General features: G+C 39.3%; 1 protein-coding gene across 1 annotated transcript; it reads left to right on the top strand.

Moving 5' to 3' along the window:
• Positions 1–6,503: 6,503 nt before the first annotated feature.
• Positions 6,504–17,704, top strand: LOC117301504 (cystathionine beta-synthase-like protein). Its single transcript, XM_033785528.1, has 11 exons — positions 6,504–6,551; positions 7,905–8,039; positions 9,443–9,727; positions 10,431–10,522; positions 10,926–11,139; positions 12,333–12,438; positions 13,919–14,002; positions 14,752–14,886; positions 15,565–15,673; positions 16,544–16,646; positions 17,482–17,704. The coding sequence occupies exons 1-11, from the start codon at positions 6,509–6,511 to the stop codon at positions 17,571–17,573; spliced, it is 1,398 nt and encodes a 465-aa protein (XP_033641419.1). The 5' UTR covers positions 6,504–6,508; the 3' UTR covers positions 17,574–17,704.
• Positions 17,705–17,854: the final 150 nt, after the last annotated feature.

The following is a 17,854-nucleotide window of genomic DNA, read 5'->3' as shown; positions in this document are numbered from 1 at the left end:
ATGGGTGCGTTCGTTCAGCTTCCCTGGGTCGACCCCAGTGGTGTTTTTTTTTCCAGGACGAACGTGTGCAGATAATTACCCACGTTCGTCCTGGAAAAAAACCGCCACACACCGGGGTCGACTCAGGGAAGATAAACGAACGCACCCATTCTATACGAATCTGGATTTTTTTTTTTTACCAAAGGGTTTGTCTGATGCAGATATCTCTTCTCCAGTAATTCGTGTTGCCATATTATAGCAAAACGAACGTCGCTAGTCAAATATTTGGCCCAAAATAAAATGTGATAAAACTGCTGAACATCGGGAAATTTCGGTGGTATAATGGTAAGACACTCTCTAGAAGTGCAAAGGTCATGGGTTCGAATTCAACCCTAGTATATCGCTGTGATGTGTTATCACAAAACTCAGGAAAGTACTGAGTATACAGTACTAACACATCAGTGTCAGGGTCAAAAAGTAAAATTAATATTCGTTACTCTCGATGCAAAATTTTACGTCTATTAAAGCCATTATACACTTTCAGAACATAAAAAAAAAGTTCACAGATTTATAAATAACTTACAGGGTTTACAGAAGGTAATGGTGAAAGACTTCTCTTGAAACATTATTCCATGAAATGCTTTACTTTTTGAGAAACATTAAAACAATTATTAATTCTCGATATCGAGAATTACGGATTTATTTAAAACACATGTCATGACACGGCGAAACCTGCGGAAACAACGGTGCGTTTTCCCGTTATTTTCTCCCGACTCCCGATGACCGATTGAGCCTAAACTTCCACAGGTTTGTTATTTTATATATAAGTTGTGATACACCAAGTGTGGGCCTTTGAACAATACTGTTTACCGTGTAAGTGCTTAGTGTTCAAAATATGGCTTTAAATCGAATGGTTAAAAAGGGGGTAAATTTGTGGCCTTTGATTCACTGAGAAATTTTTCGCGACACTACCGGCCAAAGCGCTAAGTAAACTTGCCGTAATTTACAAACAAAATTGCGTTACCCTGAAATGTTGGCTGCCCTATGCGTCACTCTAACAACAACCAATTTAAATTATTCATTTTATTCATTAACTATTTTTTAATCTCATACATGTACTCGATTACTGTGCAGGGCGTTTTAATAAATCAAAGTTCAAGCACTTTGGAGGTCAGGCTTCAAATTATCTCACGACATAATAAATAGATTATGTCAATTGTATCAAAGGCACTAGAATTGTGTTGTCACAATCTCACTTGGTGCATCCCAACATAATGATGCATGAAGTAAAACATCTGTAAAAATCTGGGCTCAATTGGTCATCGACGTTGCAAGAGAATACTGGAAGAAAAAAACCTTGTTGTATAACTCTGTGTGCTTTCAAATGCATAGTAAATCATGATGCATTTTATTCTTTGAGAGAAAAATTGCCCCTTTCACAAAATAGCTAATTCAGAGAGAGCTGTTTCACACTGTGTCTTATACTATGGCCGTGTCCGAAACGGCGACTTCGGCTACAGCTACGTCTAGATCAGTGCGTCTACCAATGTTGAAGAATAGGCAGACGCGCGCGATCTAGCCGTAGCTGTAGCCGAAGTCGCCGTTTCGGACACGGCCTATCAATGCTTTCCATTGCTCGTTACCAAGTCAGTTTTAATTCTCACAATTGTTATGAGTAATTACCCATAGTGTCCAGTAAAAGCCCATTTTTACAACAGCGTGGTCCCCTAAATACCGTAATCTACGCAGTAAAATTAAAAAGCAAGGCCCCCCAAACACCAAATATACACAGAACAAAGCAAGATAATTATCTTATAATTATATAATACATGTTGTAACTGTGCACCAAATTATATAGACCTATACACTCTAAAAATTTCAATTTCAAATCTTTTCAGAACTTAAGCAGTCCCCAAATTCCGTTGTCGATCTAAATTATATGAGAATTAAATAGCAAGATCCAGTTCCCAAACAGCAACAAAAACAGCAAAGTAGATTTACGCCTACATCGTATAACCGTGCACCAAATTATAAAATTAAAATCGGTGTTTATTTCCAAATCTCAGCAAAAGTGACCTTTGTAGATGTTTTATCTCACCAGGTCAGTTTTATTATCAAAGGGTACACTAAAGGTATACTGGGTCAGACAATAGCAATAAATAGTCGTCAGCTGCATTTTTTATTTGGGGCGTATAAAAGTTTACCTGATGACTTCGGAGGTTTTTTTTATGGTTCGCCTTCTTACATAACTGACTACTAAACGGCAAATGAACAGAGCATAGTAGTGACCACCAGACGACATCACAACTCCTTTACAAGACTACACTTTGTCAGGTATGTCTGGTTTAAAATCCTTTGATTACCGCTAATCTGTTCTTAGGCAGTGGACACTATTGGTAATTACAAAATAATTATTAGCATAAAAACCTTACTTGGTGACGAGTAATGGGGAGAGGTTGATAGTACAAAACATTGTGAGAAACGGCTCCCTCTGAAGTAAAGTAGTTTTCGAGAAAGAAGTAATTTTCCACGAATTTGATTTCAAGACCTCAGATTTAGAATTTGAGGTCTCGAAATCAAGCATCTGAAAGCACACAACTTTGTGGGACAAGGTTTTTTTTCTCACATGCATATCTCGCAACTTCGACGACCGATTGAGCTCAAATGTTCACAGGTTTGTTATTTTATGAGAAGACTGGGCTTTGACAATTACCAACAGTGTCCATAGTGTCGTTACAGGTAGTGGACACCTTGGGTAATTTCCAAAGCCCATTCTCGCTTGGAGTATCCCATTATTGTGCATACAATAACAAATTTGTGAACACTTTGACTCGGTTGGTCATCGCAATTGCAAGTAAATGATGTTGATTGTTGAAAGAAAAACAATTTTGTTGCACAATTTTGTGTGCTTTCAGATTCATAATAATGTGTCTTATTATTTGAGTGAGAAATTGCCTCTTTCGCAAAAACTGCGTTACCTCAGAGAGAACCCTTTTTGACAATGTTGTATAGCTGGCCTAGGCCTACTATCAACGACTCCAGATAACGTAAATAGTTTTGAGAAAGAGGTAATTTTTCACTCAATCCAGGCCTGATGAAGCCTTTTTCAGGCATCTGAACCTGAAAGCACACACATTTCCCTCCCGACCTTACCTCATTGAGTGTTGGTCCTCGAGTAAGGACGTGATCAATGACTACTCAAGATCAAAATGGTTGACATTGCCGTGAAAAAAATGCAAGAAAATTTTTTTTTTTCGAAACGTACAAACTCACGACTAGGACTTGAATGTGCTGCACGTACGTGTGTTCGATGTTCGATTTTTTTTTTTTTTTTTTTTTACAAATAAATCGTAAAAAAACATTAGGCCTACTCAAAACATTATTTTATTGTTCAGAAACATAATATACTCTAATGTTTTAAGGATCCTATATTACTCAAAATAATTATTAGCATAAAAACTTACCAATAGTGTCCAGTGTCTTTAAAGACTTCAGAGGCCTTTTTCTCAACTGTCAAATTTATTGGTCTTGACTCGGATTTCACCGGCCACAGCATTCGGATTGGAGCAGCATTCAGGCAACGTCTCTAGGTTTTTTGGATGCACAGATCCGGGAAATGGGCCGCTGGCGATCGGATACATTCGGCATAAATTCGATTGTGACTCAATCGATTGTGCTTTCTGTTGTTCCATGGCTGTGCTAAGTTTGTGTGGGGAGTCACCCCGTACATGTGAAGGGTCACAGGCACGGGGTGGCTCATGGCGGTTTTTGCCCCACAGAAAACTACCACGTAGTAAACCATTCATAAAGGCTAAGTAAGTCTTATTAATTAAATTGTTTTTGTTTTTTTGTTTTTTTTTTCTTTTGGGGGAGGGGGGGAGGCACATTCAAAAATATGATGTCAACTATAAAAGTTAACAACTTAAGGGATTAATATGTGATTTATTTTGCGCCAGCATAAGCCATGAACAAATGTTGGTGTAATACGAACATAATTTGATCAGTTTGTCTGACATGACCTGGTTGTGTGCTATAAGCAATACAGACCAACTGATTAACAAACAAGTAAAACTTTTCTACAAAGTAGTAGTGTTATTTTATTTATTTTATTTGTTATTAAATTGGACTCCTTAACCCATCATGCTGGTTGTTCGTACAGTCAATTCTTTACGAGTCTCGTAAATCCATAAAAAAACTAATTACTGTCGGAACACTAGGTCCAAAAACACGAACACGGACAAAGCCTTCACAACTGCCGGTGTCGCATGTAATTATGTCCTCTATGCAATACTATCCGGAGGACATTATTGCATATGCAATAATGTCCGCCGGACAGTTTTGCACATTCAATCGTGTCCGCCCGGACGCTGCAGTTGTGTCCGCCCCCGTGCAAAACCATCTTTGCAGTAAATAAAACGCCCTTGGTTGACGGAACACGTTCGCCATTTTTTTTACAAGCTACGTGCATGTCATGAATGACATGGGAACTGTTCGGTTCGCTGCAATAATAAAATACGTGAATATTCATGCTGCATATACGTACGTAGGTTCAGTGCATGGCATAGATATAGAATAGAATAACTAGATCGGCCGCGCGTACATACGCGGGTTCTGGCGCGTATGTACGCGCGGCCGATCTAGTTATTTTAATTCTATATGGTGCATGTACGCTCGCTTACGCGCGCACGCAGTCATGTACATGTCCACCGGACGGTTTTTGCATAGCCCCGGAAACGATTGCATATGCAAGTTAGGCCGTGTCCGAAACGGCGACTTCGGCTACAGCTACGGCTAGGGCGCGCGCGTCTGCTATTCTTCAACACTGACAGACGCGCTGATCTAGACGTAGCTGTAGCCAAAGTCGCCAATTCGGACACGGCCTTAGTGTCCGGAGTGGACAGTATTGCACGGCGGACACAATATTGCATCTGACATCGGCCCGAAACTGTGAAACAGTATACCATCTCGCATCAGAATGGACACTGTTTCGTCATTCAAAATCCACTTAAACACCCACCTGTTCCCAGTTACTCTTTAATTGTATTTGTTTTTCATTGCCTGCTATGCTGTTGCTGAGCGCCATGATCTAGATGGAATGGCGCTATACAAATATGGTTAAGATTATTATTATTATTATTATCATTACTGTGTTTTTGTTTAGATCTTGGTTTTCAGGTAGGATCCTCTAGTATACGGTGGTAATGGCAGGCGGAGTGGAAAATGGTTGGGTTGTTCCAAATCTGCCATCAAAATGCACATGGAGCCCCGAAGCAGACCCTACGACGAGTCCGCATAGACACGAATCCAATCAGTACGTATGACAGTTTGATTTGGAACAAAAAGAAACAAAAAACCCAGCCTTAAAGGCAGTGGACACTATTGGTAATTACTCAAAATACTTATTAGCACAAAACCCTACTTGGTATGGTAACAAGTAATGGGGAGAGGTTGATAGTAATAAAACATTGTGAGAAACGGCTCCCTCTGAAGTAACGTACCTGTCGAGAAAGAAGTAATTTTTTTCACGAATTTAATTTCGATACCTCAGAATTAGATGTTGAGTTCTCGAAATCAAGCTTCTGAAAGCACACAACTTCATGTGACAAAGGTGTTTTTCCTTTCGTTATTATCTCGCAATTTCGACGACCAATTAACCTCAAATTTTCACAGGTTTGGTATTTTATGCATTTGAGATACACCAAGTGAGAAAACTGGTCTTTGACAATAAATTACCAATAGTGTCCAACATCTTTGAAACAACAAACACAATCTCTTCTGATCCACAATTGTTAATCCATTTTACTATACCTCATACATATTCATGACAGAGAGTCGAGTCGTCATTGGTCCATTCATCATCACGTGCCAGGTGTTAATTTTGCTAACTACCAAACGCGCACGTGAGTATCCACGCAAGTGGTAAATGCACATGACAAGTAATAGTTCCCCGGGAGCTATTCTACTTGTCAAGCGCACTACCATTTTTGTGCTTAGCAGCTCTATGAAATTGGACACTCAAGGCCCAATGTCATAACGCTGCTTAGCGGCCGATTTTGTGCTTACTGTGTGATTTTCATTTCACAGCGCTGCTAACCGTAAGCACACGAAAAGGCATGCTAACCTTCCGGTGCTTACCACACGAAAATAAATGACGTCATAATGCAAATCCACGGTAAACACGCAATATGACCGCCCAATTTTTCTGCTAACCTGTGGAATACGCTAAGGCTTGAGCAAATGTTTCTGCTACAGTAAGCACGCAAAATTAATTTGCTTACTGTTAAGCAGCGCTATGAAATAAAAATGTTTTTTTTATAGGTTCAATCAGAAGCGATACAAAATAAACAAAACACAAGGGTTGAGAAGTGGGTGTTATTCAATTATTGGAAAAATATGTTATTGGTAAAAACATGTGTACTAAACAAAAAGAAATAAAAACTATTTAATTTCTTACAGAGATACGTTTGATGAGCGACGTAAGATCTTACCTGATATTCTGAAGGTGATTGGTCACACCCCACTTGTTCAGATGAACAAAATTAGGAAAAGTGCGGGTTTGAAATGTGATTTACGTAAGTAATTAATTCCTCCTAAAAGAAATAGCCGTCGATCTCACCAAACTCTTTATAACCTAGGATTAATCTTAGGACTTATGACGAGTTCAGTGTCGTATTCAAATACGTAGGTCGCATTGAACCCATCCTAAGATAAGGACGGGTTACTCGTCCTAACTCGAGATAGGGTTAATCCAAACGTTTTGTGAAATCGGCTGCTGTTTTAAGGGAAGGTACACGTTTGGTATTATTGTCAAAGACCAGTCTTTTCACTTGGTGTATCCCATCATAACAGAAAATAACAAGCCTGTGAAAATTTGGGCTCAAATGGTCATCGAAGTTGCAAGAAAACGATGAAAAAAAAACACCCTTGTTGGACGAAATTGTCTGCTTTCAGATAAGAAAAAGACTTATAGCTAGAAGTCTTTTATTATTTTAGTGAGAAATTACCTCTCTCTCGAAAACTACGTTACTTCAGAGGGAGTCGTTTTCCACAATATGTTATGCTATCATATCCCTCCAATGCTTGTTACCAAGTCAGTTTTTAAGTTAATATTTGTTTTGAGTAACTTCCAAACGTGTACCTTCCCTTTCAATTGTCAAATTTTCAAAGCAGAAACAATTTTCCAAAGCAATGTTTTGACGCACAATGCTATACTCCATGTTTCAAGTCTATGCCCAATCTCACAGAGATGGTCAAATGGCTTATATTATTTTGGTAGTTGGAACCTACTGGGGGTGCTTATAGTTTTATTCCTATAATAGTTGTACGTGAACTACTTCAAAGATCTTCCAACTTCAATTAGGAAAACAAAGCTCAAGTATTTTGGCTATGTGAACAGAATGGGCAGTGGCCGATACCCCAAAATTCTCTAGAAGGTCACAATGCAGGTAAAACGATGGCTGGAAGACGTCAAGCCCTTCGCTGTGAAGAGGCTGACATACCATCTCTGGCAGCAGCAGGACACCTACTCTCTAAATGTAAAAGAGTGAAAAACACCACTCTTTACTTTTCGAGCTGTCCCTCATAATGGCTCTTTAAAAGGAGTGGTGGTTATTTCACTCTTTTAGAGGGGTTTCACTCCAGGACTGAGTGAAAACTCACTCAAAAAGATTCAAACTTCAATCTAAAAAAGTGGAAGACAACTCGAAAAAGAGTTTTGTCCTTCATATGGCTCTTCAAAGAGTGCTTTTTCACTCTTTAACATTAAGAGAGTAGCAATCAACAGAGACATATGACGACTCGTATAGTTGGGAGGCCATCTCCGGGATCTACCTCGGGAGGGCTATGAAGATGATGATAATAGTTGTAGAATAACCCATTTCAAAATGTGGTATCTATAATATGATTTTGATCTTCTTATATCTCAGTGGCTAAGTGTGAGTTTTTCAACGCCGGTGGCAGCATTAAAGATCGGATAGCTCTTCGTATGATTGAAGAAGCAGAGAGGAAAGGAGTCTTGAAACCAGGATCTACTTTGATAGAACCTACGTCTGGGAATACAGGTCGGACAATAATTTTATGTTTGGATCGCCTAAGGGAAAATAACTAACACTCTGAAGTTTATGTATGTATAAAGTAAACTCAATATATGGGATTTGAGAGGCATTGCATGGTGAGGTATCAATATGCATTTGGTTTGCGGTATTACTGTGAGTGTATCTACTTGCTGTGTAGGTTACGTATGGTGGCCCTGAAAGGACAATGAACGTCATATTTACGTGAATATTGACGTCAATATTAATGGATTTTGCCCCAAATCGCAAATATTCACGTCAATGTTTACGTAAATATTTACCACAAATCGTGAATGTTCACGTGAATATTTACGTAAATATTTTCAAGTGGGGCACAAATCGTTAATATTCACGTAATTATTTACGTGAATATTTGCGAATTGGAGCAAAAACCGTGAATATTTGCGTTAATATTCACGTATTCAGGGCCACCATGTTTTTGTGTTAACTTGTATTGCTTTATACCGCAGTAGATTTTCGGAATTCGAGAATACTCAGTAGGCCTACTTTATGGGAGCAAGCAGCTAATACTGGCTAGACTCCTTTACTTCACCACCTCCGCTTCTCTATTTGAACCTCAGTTTTAAAAAACACTGGACACTATTGGTAATTGTCAAAGACCAGTCTTCTCACTTGGTGTATCTCAACAAATTATGCATTAAATAACAAACCTGTGAAAATTTGAGCTCATCAATGGTCGTCGAAGTTGCGAGACAAAAATATGAAAGAAAAAACACCCATGTCTCACGAAGTTGTGTGCTTTCAGATGCTTGATTTCGAGACCCCAGAATCTAATTCTGAGGTCTCGAAATCAAATTCGAGGAAAATTACTCCTTTCTTGAAAACTATGTTACTTCAGAGGGAGCGGTTTCTCACATTGTTTTATACTGCCAACAGCTCCCCTTACTTGTTACCAAGTGAGGTTTAATGCTAATAATTATTTAGAGAAATTACCAATAGTGTCCACTGCCTTTAATAAGAATCTTCAAGGTCAAAAACCAATCATAAAACCCAAACAATTAACCGAGCTTTCTGTGAGCACTCAGTCTTCAAGCTCTTTAAACAAATTACGAGCATATAATTACTCGGGTGGGTTCGAACCCACGACCTTTGCGATTCTAGAGCAGTGGCTTACTAACTAACTTTTTTTATTTTTAACAGTGGGATGGGTGGTTCTTAACTGTGGGGTGGGTATGAGGGGACATTCTTTGTGGCAGGACGGCTTTGTAGAGGTGCTGGTCACCTGTTCCTCCTCGCCACTCACTGGCTTGGTATTTTTTTAAAGCTATTTTGCCTCTATGTTTCTTTTGTATCGATTTGTATATTTAAATTGTTATGCCAGTGTAAAGTCTAATAAAACTAAAACTAATATATTGTTATAATTCCATTAGGTATCGGGCTAGCTTTAGTCGCAGCGGTCAAAGGTTACCGCTGTATCATCGTAATGCCAGACAAGATGAGTAATGAGAAAGTGTACGTACAGCGAGCACTCGGTGCCGAGATTGTCCGAACGCCCTCATCGGCGAGGTACGACTCACCCGAGTCACACATCATGGTTGCTCAGAGACTCAGCAGGGAAATTCCCAACTCAGTCGTCTTGGATCAATACAGAAATGCAGGGAACCCGCTGGCTCATTATGATACAACAGCACAGGAGATTTGGGACCAGTGTGAAGGTTTGTAATAATGACGTATAACCAGTGGAGGGCAGGGTGCGCACTACCTCCTCCGAGCATAGAGTAACCTTACTCTATGCTCCGAGGCCGTGCCCCGCCCCAATCGAGATTTTAAAAATAAACTAATTTTGAGTGGTTGAATATTAGACATCATTCAATGATTTGAAAATAAATCTGCGTCTGTTGCATAACATAACTCTGGAACTAAAACATGCTAGAGAGACACAGTTTGTACCTCACCCTTCCTAGCATGTCCCTGCATCCCTAACATTAGATTTCAGGGCGACTACGGCCGGCACTTCTTCATACCGAAAATTACAAGTAGGTGTGGACGCTTCGATCGCTACTTAATGTTTTCCCCCGGCTTCCCCCGCCCCACAAAATGCTTATGCCATAGTACTGCCAATGGGCTTGTTTTGAATGAGTCATCAAACCGGTTTTGCATATCAACACTTTGCTTGCCTGAAGTCTTTTAATATTTGAGTGAGAAATTGCCTCTTTCTAAAAAAAAAAAACGGGAGCCGTTTCAATTCTCACAATGGTTTATACTATCAACTGATCCCCATTGCTCGTTACCAAGTAAGCTGTTATGCTAACAATAATGTTGAACAATTACCAATAATGTCCAGTGCCTTAAAGTGAAAACACGAAGCTAAATTTGTCTGTACTGAATCCCCTTTAATGTTATGATCGATGTCTACAGGACAGCTTGATATGATTGTAATGGGAGCAGGAACTGGAGGTACCATGACTGGTATTGGTCGCAAGATGAAACTATTGAATCCACATATTCAGGTAGGTGTTTAAACAGAGCAAATCAAATAACCAATAAACTACAAGTTTACCTTTTCACATAGACATGAAAAAGAAGGGGGAAAGGAAGGAAAATGAAGCAGAACAAAATCAAGAAGTGCCTGCACAAACATCTACACAAAATAAAAAGAAATGTTTCATAAAATGACACAGTCATTATTATAAATGGTACTAACACAAAATAGTCACAATCAGACACCCATAAAACCCCCAAAGTCCCACACACCCACTACCCAAGGGTACCCACACCAAACCAAAGAGTTCCCACCCACTCGTGGTATTTTTCTTCTGCTCCAAACGAAAGATGTTCATGTTTTTTTGATGGCAATTGTGAAGACCATTTAACACAGTTAAAATTAAAAAAAATGCTTCCACTTCTGAGCAGATTGTATCCTTTGACCCACACGGGTCACTTCTGCAACCTGATTCCATTGATAAACCACACGTGGAATCGAAAAGCTTCGAGATCGAAGGAATTGGTTATGATTTCGTTCCTACCGTCTTGGATCAAACTTTGGCTAGCGGATGGGACAAATGTGACGACGCAGAATCCTTCTTGATGGCTAGGAGGTTGATAAAGGAGGAAGGTTTGCTATGTGGTAAGATGTTGCCTGTGTGTTTATACATTTCATATTTCATTCATTTTTATGTAATAGTACAAAATTTAATGACTATTTTTTGTAAGCTGTACATTTCGGCTTTTAGCCGCTGTATTGCAGCGTTTTAATAAACCGTGAGTAATAGTAATATGTTTATATATTACAAAAAAAGTGTTTCGGACATTGTAACAAAACCCGTCTTTGAACTCCGTCATACAAATATGACAATTTCTGTTTAAGGAGTACAGTGTCTCAGTTGTATGTATTAACATTATGGAGTTTTCTTTTACGACGAGGGATGGTTCTACGACGGTAATGATGACATTTGGCGTCATCTGCGCATGCGTCGGCTTTGAGGACGGTCGTCCCTCAATTTCTACGACAGTACTTGGGATGAATCTTCGGTGTGCTGAGAACGACAACGGTTGGCTGAAAAACCGTCGCAGAACCACCCGTCGTCGAAAACGAAAACTCCCTAATACCAAAAGCATGACGCGTCAAAGCAATATGGTGCTGCCATCTTGAATTTCTCCCGTTGGTATCAATGTTAGCAAACCGAGGCTGGACGGACAAAATAGTCTGCCTCCTATTTGAAAAACGATTATTAGCATTCATTATTGTTACTCGATACGAGGAACATGACCATGATGGAGGCAGCACGATAAATGTCTATTGCCTTCGTTCCATCCTACAATAGTGACTTCACTTGCATTATCTGCAACAAGATCTGCAATTTAAGAATTGGCTCAACATTCTATAATTAGACGACTTTAACTTAGGCGGTGATTGCTACACCGTCCTGTTTACAGGGCCCACTTTCAGACAGCTGCCAAGCACAACAATTTGCTTAGTATGAAATTTCTTCTTTGATAAAAACAGGATTACCAATCAAATTTCTACGTGATTTTCAGGATAAGCAAACAACAGCTGAATCAAGCAATATGCAACAAATGAAAATTTGGTTGGTAATCCTGTTTTTATCAAGGTATATGTAAATTGTATGCTAAGCAAATTCGTGTGCTTAAAAGCTCCAAGAAATTGGGCCCAGAACACGTATGCCGAACATTCATCTGTCGAAGTGACGGGAGAATCCATGAAGCATTTACATCAGATCAAAGAAAAACTGTTGTATTGCTGCCTCAAAAATATTGGTTTTTAAATTTAAGTGACAAACGTTTGAATGTCTCCCGTAGGTGGAAGTGCTGGAGCGGCGGTAACCGTAGCACTGAGAGCAGCAAAGTCACTTAAAGAGGGTCAACGATGTGTTGTCATTTTACCCGATTCTGTCAGAAACTACATGTAAGTTGATATAATGTGAGGCATTTGCATGGTGAGGTGTCAATATATATTTGGTTTGCGGTAACACCATGTGTGTATCTACTTGCCAGGTAGAGTTTGTTCTTAGAGAACTGTCTTGCTTTATATCTGGTTTGCGGTAACACCATGTGTGTATCTACTTGCCAGGTAGAGTTTGTTCTTAGAGGACTGTCTTGCTTTTTATTTGGTTTGCGGTAACACCATGTGTGTATCTACTTGCTAGGTAGAGTTTGTTCTTAGAGACCTGTCTTGCTTTATATTTGGTTTGCGGTAACACCATGTGTGTATTTACTTGCTAGGTAGAGTTTGTTCTTAGAGACCTGTCTTGCTTAATTCTACTACCGCGGAGTAGATTGTTCATCCCAGGTGTTCGGGAGACTTCTCAGTTCTGAAAAGAACTGTCCTGCTTATTAACTATTACCTTGGCGGATGTTAAAGAAATAGGCTGGGACTACTACTTTAGCTTATAGGATCGTAATTAACTGTACTATTGCCGCGGAGTCAGTTATTGGGTTGGTCTCATGTATAAGTTGTTTTTAGGGTTAATAGAGCCACTGGACACATAAATTTGGTAATACTGTTAAAGACCAGTAAATATTAAAAAAGACTTCATGCATGAAGCCTTTTATTATGCGTCTGAAAGCAAACAAGTTTGTGCAACGAGTATTTTGTTTAAATGACCAATTGAGTCGCTGGTCAGTATTTTCACTTGGTGTATCCCAACATATGCATAAAATAACAAATCTGTGGAAATTTTGACTCAATTGGTCAAGGCACAACTTAACTTGGATACTTTCAGACGCATAATATAAAAGGCTTCACGCATGAAGTATTTTAAATTTATATTTAAGTGATAAATGGGCTATTTTTCTTGTCTGATGACGATGTCATTATGAAACCTCCGATAGCAACACATTTCGAACGCTGATAGTTTGCTTCCAATTTATTTCTTTGGCACAACAATAGTTTGCTAATTTCATGAAACTAATTTTTATTATAACACACCTCTTGCTTGTTAATTCTGGTTGGCTGAATACGGTCACGTGAGATGAACTAATAATAGTCTAGTGATCGCGCGCGCGTGTTTGCGGGAACTAGTTCCTGAGCGGGCACTAGTCTTTGAAAATAGTGCCCGGTTACAGCGCCCACTCTTGGCTTGAACCGTGAGAAGCAACTACAAAACTTCCTTTCTTTTCCAGATTTCTGTACTTATTTCACATTTAAGACCGAGCTGTGTTATAAAACACATATTGACTGGCATAATTCGGTAACTAGTGTACGTCTATTCCCCCTCGGGCCTGTGAGTGACCAGAAGGGGGGCCAATTTCTGGACACTCAAAGAGTGGACTGGAGGTCGCTTTTCTGGACACTCAAAGTCCCTCGGGGGAATAGACGTACGCTAGTTACCCCATTGCCAGTCAATAATGTGTATAATACTTAAACCCAATTATTATTTCCATAGGACGAAGTTTCTATCTGATGACTGGATGAAAGAAAAGGGTTTTATGGAGGCCGAGCCAGAAAGCACCGAACCAGAAAAAGCATGGTGGGTTGTAATAAAAAAATAACTAAAATAAAACATGCCTGTGATATTTTTTTCACAGGATTCGGGAAAGTACTGAGTATACAGTGCTAACAGACATCGGTGTATGGGTAAAAAAAAAAAAAAAAACTAAATTATAAAAATAAAAATAAAATAAAAAATCTCTTTAAATTGTTATGTTACTTTTTTTTACTGAAATGTTTTACCATGCCACTTTTTCAAAAAGGTATGACCCTTAACATTATTTTGTTTTTGCCTCGTGATCATGTTTGTTCCAATTAAAATGAAACTAGACTAATTAGTGAAACTCATGTTGGGAAACTGAATTATAGTTTCAACTCATTTTACTCGAAAGGTTTCTTACCTCAGTAAATCAGTGAACTTACGAAATAAATACATATCTCGTGCGACCAACATCATCATCATCATCATCATTCTCTTGATCCATCAAGGGGGACGTAGAGCCGTCCAAACAATCCGCTCTGCTGCCGAATGCCACAGCAGCCCAGCCTGGGACTCGAAGTCTGCTTCCAGTTGGCCCACCCAGGTGCTGCGAGGTCGGCCTCTGGGGCCTCTTCCAGGCTGGGCAGGGCGCGGTAGTCCTCCCGTGCGACCAGCCCTGGAGTCATCTGCACCAGTTCGGGTACAGGGTGTTAAATATGGGGACTAAACAATGAGGTCGTAGTGGGTTTCCTAAGCTACAGAAAGGGCTCCAAAACAATCATATCTCATTAGAAAATACTTATTTTTAGGTGGTGGCATAAACCAATATCAGTCTTGAACATCAAGAGCCCCAAGACAATCGTCTCTTCAGCGACTTGTCAGGAAGCAGTTGGTACTATGCGACAGGGTGGATTCGACCAACTTCCGGTTTCTGATGAACCAGGGTAAGTTAACAAATAATTACGAAAATATCTTGTTATTTCCAATTCTGTACGCAATGGGAGACTTTCAGGACGCTTGGTGGCAGCAGACATACCAGGTAAAATCCATTTTTCTCGGTAATGTGCGCATGCTCAGAGCTACGTAAACAATGGAAATGTACCTGCCGCTACCTAGCCCCTCAAAGTCTCCCATTAACATCTCTAAGCTGATAGAAATAACCTCTACTTTAAAGGCACTTGACACTATTGGTAATACTCAAAATTATTGTTAGCATAAAAACTTACTTCGTTAACAAGCAATGGAGAGCTGTTGATAGTATAACACATTGTAAGAAACACCTCCCTCTGAAGTAACGTAGTTTTCGAGAAAGGAAGTAATTATCCACTAATTATGTTTGAATTTGATTTCGAGACCTCAAAATTTGATTTGATTAAGGTATTTTTAAATTGTAGTATTTTTTTGCTCTTTGTATCTTGCTGCCCGTGCAAAATAATGTATGTCATGCTTGTCTTTTTACTGTTTGTTGTACTCCACGCATATCTTTTTTTTTCTCTCTTTTTTTTGGGGGGGATATAAATTGTTAGTTTGTACTTGTTATTGCCAGTGGAAAAATATATATATATATTAAAATTGCCTTTTAGGGGGACAATAAATGAAATCGATTTTGTTTATCTTTATAGGATCATTATTGGCGTTGTGACTCTTGGGAGTATAATGTCACACGTCTTTGGCTCACGAATCCAGCCAGAAACATTAGTTAAAGAAGTCATGTACAAGCAGCTGAGGAAGGTAAACCTAAAACTATAAAAATGATCAATCATTATAGAATCTTTTTCTTGTCTGAAATGTTTTATTGAAATTGTATGTATAAAAGTGTTTTGCCGTTTCTAAAACATGTTCAGTTCAAATGTTGACTTAATGTAACTGTGCACTTTAAAGGAAGTGGACACTATTGAATAATTATGAGCATAAAACCTTTCTTGGTGACGAGTAATAGGGAGAGGTTGATGGTATAAAATATTGTGAGAAACAGCTTCCTCTGAAGTGCCATAGTTTTCGAGAAAGAAGTTATTTTTCCACGAATTTGATTTCGAGACCTCAGATTTAGAGACTTGAGGTCTCGAAATCAATCATCTAAACGCACACATCTTCGTGTGACAAGGGTGTTTTTTCTTTCATTATTATCTCGCAAGTTCGATGACCGATCGCGCTCAAATTTTCACAAGTTTGTTGTTTTATGCTTATGTTGAGAACTGTGAAGGCTAGTCTTTGACAATTACCAATAGTGTCCACTGCCTTTAAGCCCGGTTCAACCTTACTGCAAATAAGGATGCGTTACGTATTTTGACGTTACAAAAGTTGCAAGGAATAATTTGCAACAGTTGAACTGCGATGGGCAACTCCTGCGAAACATTTACTGCAAAAACAGCCCTTTAAAAAAATAATGTACAAAAATATCCAATATTGTGCATGCTGATTAGTTCCTTTGTTTTTGATTTTTCATTATCATGACTTTCTTGTTGGCGCCTTGTTGAGCATTTTAAAATGAATTATGTGTGCCCTTTACTATTATTATTTACTATTTGCAGTCATGTTACAATCAAATGAGATCTACACTTTGTCGACCATTATGATCTACATTTGCATCCTTTCCTACAGGTTGGCATCTTGACCACTTTAGGGAAGTTATCCTTAATGCTGGATGGTGATCATTTCGTGTTGGTGTCAAGAAGTGAATCATCAAACATTGAAACATCAAACAGTGAGTACTTGTGGTCAGAGAAAAAAAGACGCTCTCCTATAGACCTTTATCACGCTGTCATCTTGGTCATGTTTCCTGTTTTCAATATGAAGGCTAACATTAATTCCGCATGGCGCCAGACTATTATTTCGTCCAGCCTCAGTTTGGGCACAATGAGTTGGAATGGAGTAAGATGACCACACCGTGATGAAGGTCACAGATCTTTCTTTTACAACGTCACAGTTTTTGCCAACCCAGGTTGGACAAATGGAAAACCGTGAATGCAAATCCAAAACAGATCACTACTGTTTGTAAATATTCACAGAAATATTCAAACATTGTGTTGATATTTTTGTTTTCTGCAGAAAATGTTGAATTTGGGTAAAACATCTGTTAATACGATTGAGTGACCAACTCAACATAGAAGTGCGTTTTGGCGAAGCCAACCAAAAACTGTTTCGTTTGTTGGTCTTTGGTTCTGCTGTTCACAGACTGAACAATAACCGAGTTGTGAGCTCGGTTACCGTTTTGGTTATGACGTCAGAAACATTTTTTGGTTGGGGTCGCCAAAACGCACTCCAGTTTGCTTTGCAAAGAAGATTGTCAAGCAGTATTTTCTGCTTACAGGCTGAATGGTATTGGGCTCCCGATCTACGTAGACTTGATTCAAGTCCCGTTCTCGTGCGTGAGGTTCCTATACATGACCTGCCGCCGTCAAAATGTTGGTATTGTGGTCCCGAGATTGGGACAGGATTGGGGAATGCATCACAATAGATTGGCACGGGATTGGGACTTGAGTTAAGTCTATGATAATATGAGGCTCTGTTGATTCATGCTGTATTGTTTCAATGCACAGATGGATATGATGCTGCTCCTATAAAAGAGACGATAGTTGGAATTCTAACTCGAATTGATCTCCTCAACTACATCACTGGTCATCGCTCATGAGCCGTCCGAACCTCATCTTAGATAATTGGTGATTTAATTAACAGACTATTCAAAATAACGTCAATAACTGTTAACTTTTAATTAGATCTGCAATCTACACAATGGCAACCTGGGATTATTTCGTTCTGGGTATTGAGGCAGTGTCCGAAACGGCGACTTCGGCTTCAGCTACGGCTAGATCGCGCGCGTCTGCTATTCTTCAACACTGGTAGACGCGCTGATCTAGACGTAGCTGTAGCCGAAGTCGTCGTTTCGGACCCGGCCTTAGATTCTTTAAAGGC

This window comes from Asterias rubens, chromosome 17 (genome assembly GCF_902459465.1).
Source record: "Asterias rubens chromosome 17, eAstRub1.3, whole genome shotgun sequence".
Taxonomy (NCBI): Eukaryota; Metazoa; Echinodermata; class Asteroidea; order Forcipulatida; family Asteriidae; genus Asterias; species Asterias rubens.
This window is presented reverse-complemented; position numbering and strand designations above follow the sequence as displayed.